This window comes from Meriones unguiculatus, chromosome 9 (genome assembly GCF_030254825.1).
Source record: "Meriones unguiculatus strain TT.TT164.6M chromosome 9, Bangor_MerUng_6.1, whole genome shotgun sequence".
NCBI classification, from domain to species: domain Eukaryota; kingdom Metazoa; phylum Chordata; class Mammalia; order Rodentia; family Muridae; genus Meriones; species Meriones unguiculatus.
Genome location: NC_083357.1, coordinates 17,404,667 through 17,409,648, shown reverse-complemented (window position 1 = coordinate 17,409,648; position 4,982 = coordinate 17,404,667). Strand labels below are relative to the sequence as shown.

Here is a 4,982-nt window from a genome sequence, read left to right as displayed (position 1 = left end):
TACATTCTCACTAGCAATGGAGGAGGGTTCCCTTTCTCCACATCCTCTTCAGCATGTGCTATCACTTGAGTTTTTTATCTTAGCCATTCTTATGGGTGTAAGGTGAAATCTCAGGGTCATTTTGATTTGCATTTCCCTGATGACTAAGGAAGTTAAGCATTTCTTTAAATGTCTTTCTGCCATATGATATTCCTCTATTGAGAATTCTCTGTTTAACTCTGTACACCATTTTTTAATTTGATTACTTGATTTGTTGCTTTTTTAACTTTTTGAGTTCTTTATATATCCTGGATATTAATCCTTTGTCAGATGTATGGTTGGTGAAGATCATATGTACGGTCATATGTATGGTTGGTGATATCAGGAAAACTCCATGAGAGGTAGGTCATAAGGAATTGTTTTTCTGCTGGTCTCTCAGGATCTAGTTTGGCATATTTTAAGTGTGGTTGAGGAATTGTCTGTCTTGGATGACCTCTTGGATATTTTTATAATTTACCACTTTAAGGGTAGCCTTGAGGAGACCTGCCAGGCAGCAAATTATATATTGTTCTCCAGCTAGATGACCCAGGAATATTACAGCTCTTTTTGAGGTCCCAGTCAGGGACCACCTCAGAAAACTGGGTGAGAACCATTATTTTTTTTCTATTTAGGGCAATAGCCTTGTGAATTGGAGTAATAGTTACTTCCAGATAAGTAACCTGAAGGTTGGACAGTGTAATATTAGAAAAGTGAGTCCTATATTCCTAGCTGAGCACAAAGTTTAATAATATGGAGGTCTCACCTGACTAATTTTCAGTAATAGGCTACAGTGGAGGTCATATATGCATTATACAATCTTAGATTTAGGACAAGTCTGAGATGATAAAGCAGAAACTAGTGCCTGGCCCATTCTTTGTGTGCTCTGCTAGAATCCCAGGGGTAGGACAGTTCAAGTGAGTTAGGTGGAAAGGTAAGTATTCAAGTCAGTGTAAATAAACACAAAGATATTTTGTGACTGGAGATGAAGATGTATGGAAAAGAAGGCATCCTTGAAGTCTATGGTACAGAATGAGAGGTTTGAGAGTATAGGGATTGGGTACTGCAGGGTAAAGAGGAACCACAGCTGAGTTGATAACATGAAGGTCCTGACCAGGCCTAGAAGATTCTTTTTTTCTTTAAATGTTGGAGATAAGAGGCTTAAGTCCCTGAGGCTTTGGAGAGAAAGGAGGTATTGATCCTGGTGTTTTGTAATTGAATGGTAAGAGTGTTCACCTAATGAGAAGGGGTTGTATACCCTGAGGAAGGCTTCCACCCAGGCAACCTCTCACAAAGGGAGAACTATGGATGAGTTAGGGCATGTAGCCAGAGTTGAAAGGGATCCCTTGGTGGACTGAGAGTGTAGAGGGAGGACTAAGAGAAGCCAGTTGGCTGAAAGTGGGCACCTGAGGGTTGACTTAGGTGGCTTATTGCTGAGGATGTAGAAAAGGATATGGAGGTGGCTGGAGAGGGAAACAAGGGACTGTGGATTGAAGCTGATAAGCAGAAGACTTATAATTATGATCAAAAATAGTGGAGGAATTATCTGGTTTGGGCTTCATAGCCAGGAGGAGTTGTTTTTCCTCGATTGGCTTATGCCATGTGGTCACTTTTAGTCAAGCTGGGAATGAAGTCACATAGCAAAATCCATCCTTTCCAAACCTAGAAAACATGGCTTTCAGTCATGTGGCTGCCTCCATCCTGAAGGGAGGGGGGTGGGGGAAGCAGATAATATGACTGCAAACCACATGTTTTCTTTAAGATTATCCATGTCTAGATTTTTAACTATCAACCTTGGTGTTACCAGCTTAAGTTAACCCTGTAGTTACAGATTTTACATGTTTTTAATCATACTTAATGTGCTTACAAATCTTGAGGTCAGATTTATACCTTAGTGAAAGTTTATAGAGTTAAACCAATGCCAAAAAAGTATGAGATGAGTAGCCATACTCTTCTTTGAGAACAGCCTGTCCCCTTACTTTTTTTTGCTCTTATATGAGGTGGCTCACCTGATATGGGACAGAAATGTTGGATAAAACGTTAAAGAAGTGTGCTTGGGTCTATGGGAGGGTAAGACATACCTAGTCTCCAGAGCTAGGTTTTAATTGAAGCAGACAGCACAAAACAAGAGTCTAATGTGACTCATACCTAGAAGATATCTGAATCCCTGTAAAACTGAATCCAGTAAGCTGAGAATATAAAAGACTTACAGTTCTTTATATATTCTGGATATTAGCCATATATTGGATGAAAGGTTGGTGAAGATCCTTTCCCAGTCTATATAGGCTGTCTTTTTTTTTTCTTTCAGTTGACACTATCATTTGCTTTGTAGCAGTTTTTTTTTTTTTTTTTTTTTTTTTTCAGTTTCAGGAGGTCCTATTTATTAATTGTTGATCTTAAAGCCTGAGCTGTTGGTGATCTGCTCAGGAATTTGTTTCCTGTGCCAGCAAATTTAGTGTGTATTTTTGTTGTTGTTGTTGTTGTTTTTTGTTTTTTTGTTTTTTTTTTAATTTTATTTTTCTCATTAGTTATATTTTGTAAATTCTGTATCCCTCATTCCCTCCCCAATCCCACCCTCCCTCCCTCATCTCCTCCCTGCCCCTTTCCAAGTCCACTGATAGGGGAGGACCTCCTCCCCTTTCATATGACTCCTTTTTGTCAGGTATTTTCAGGACTGGCTGCAAAGTCCTCCTCTGTTGCCTAACAGTACTGCTCCTCCCTTGCGAGGTGGGGAGGTCAAAGAGCCAGTCATTGAGTTCCTGTTAGAAATAGTCCTTGTTCCCCTTACTATGGGAAGCCAATTGATTACTGAGCTATCACGGGTCACATCTGAGCAGAGGTTCTAGGTTTTATCCTCTCATGGTCTTTGGTTGAGAGTCCATCTCAGAAAAGACCCTGCCCAGATATGTTTGGTCCTTGTAGAGCTCCTATCCTTTCTACGTCTGGTTTTATGTTGAGATCTTTGATCCACTTGGACTTTAATTTTGGGCTGGGTAATAGAAATGGGTCTATTTGCATTTTTCTACATGTGGACTTCCAGTTAGTCTACCACCATTTGTTGAAAATGTTATCTTTTTTTCTATTCTATGCTTTTGCCATCTTTGTCAAAAATCAGGTGTCCGGAGGTGTGTGGGTTTATTTCTGGGTCCTTGATTCGATTGTATTAATCCACCATTCTGTTTCTATATTAGTACCATGCAGTTTTTATTACTGTTGCTCTATAGTACAGCTTGAGAGCAGGGCTGGAGATACCTCCAGAAGATCTTTTATTGTACAGGATTGTTTTAACTATTCTGAGTTTTTATTTTTTCCATATGAAGTTGAAATTTTTTTCTTTCAATGTCTGTAAAGAATTGTGTTGGTAATTTAATGGAAATTGCATTGAATCTGTAGACTGCTTTGGCAGAATGGTGGCCATTTTTACTATATTAATCCTACTGAGCTATGAGCATGGGAGACCTTTCCATTTTCTGATAACTTACTCAATTTCTTCAGAGACTTGAAGTGTTTGTTGTTGATATATATATATATATATATATATATATATATATATATATATATATATACATATCTTTCACTTACTTGGTTAGTGTTATACCAAAATGCTTTATGTTTTGTTTTTTTTTTTTGTTTTGTTTTGTTTTGTTTTGTGGTTATTGTAAAGGGTGTTCCTTTTCCCTCCTTGGCTGTCTGAAGGCAAGATGGGTCACCAGCAGCTCTACTGGAGTCACCCGCGGAAGTTCGGCCAGGATTCTCGCTCTTGCCGCGTCTGCTCCAACCGCCACGGTCTGATCCGGAAATCCGGGCTGAACATGTGCCGTCAGTGTTTCTGTCAGTACGCGAAGGACATTGACTTCATCAATTTGGACTGAGCGACTTTTAATGGATTATTCCAGGCTGTCTACCCCTGAAACGATCATGCTAGTCTTTGTACATAAAGAATAAAAAAGTGAAGACCTCCAAAAAAAAAAAGTAAAGGGTGTTGTTTCCCTAATTTCTTTCTCAACCCATTTGTCCTATTATACAGGAGGGCTACTGATTTTTTTTTTTTTGAGTTAATTTTGTATCTGGCCACTTTGCTAGAGGTGTTTATCAGATGTAAGAATTCCTAATGAGCCTTGATAAGCTATGAGCAGATAGCAGAACAGGAGAACTCCCCCTTTCAGTGGACTAGGGGAAGGGGATAGGAGGGAAGAGGAAAGGAGGGTGTGACTGGGAAGAATTGAGAGAGGGGGCTTCATTCAACATATATAATGAATAAATTGTACCGAAAAGAAAAGGGAAAAACGATGGCTTAGAGATTGAAAAATGTTAAGTTCTGGCTGTATGCAGAGGGTGCTGCAGGAGGGAGTAGAGAGCTGCCTCAGGTACGGACGACTATGTACAGGATGTGTACATACTCCAGCTAGCCGATCCCTCTGCTTTCTTCCCCTCCTGCTAGTTCTTTCTTCTGGCTCCTACTTTTCAACACACTTGCACATCCCAGAGAAAAGAGAAAGCATGAATGTAGACAATGGGGAGTCTTTCCAGTACCCCAGTTGTTCATAGTATTTGTAAGGGTCCTAAATAATACTGGGATCTAGGGTGCTGTTAGGCGGCCATTTGGACAGATTATCTAAGAGATATTAAGGCCAACTTCAATTACAAAAGTAAATAAATTTAGTGCCCTTTGGATTGTGTACCAAGAGTAGAGGCATCAGATTTCCTAAGAGGCATACCAAGGGGAAATGAGAGGGTGTAAAAGACAACAATCCCATGGATGTGAGAAGGGAAGGAAAATGTAACTGAAACCTGTAGTCTTGGGCATCCCCAGGACTCAGGGAAGACAAAACAAGGACCAAGCCATTCATTGGGTCTTCAAACTCAAGAGGAATCAAGGGCTTAGCCTTACTAAGCCAGAGGAGAGACTTTTGTAGAATCCAAAAGGCAAGGATGAAAAAATAACTCCAGGAAAGTGGTCTTCTCTA

At 39.8% G+C, this 4,982-nt stretch overlaps 1 protein-coding gene across 1 annotated transcript; it reads left to right on the top strand.

The window, feature by feature from the left end:
* The first annotated feature begins 3,682 nt into the window (after positions 1-3,682).
* LOC110565624 (small ribosomal subunit protein uS14-like) lies at positions 3,683-3,981 on the top strand. Its single transcript, XM_060391705.1, has one exon. It carries the CDS (start codon positions 3,717-3,719, stop codon positions 3,885-3,887), a length of 171 nt encoding a protein of 56 aa, XP_060247688.1. The 5' UTR covers positions 3,683-3,716; the 3' UTR covers positions 3,888-3,981.
* Positions 3,982-4,982: the final 1,001 nt, after the last annotated feature.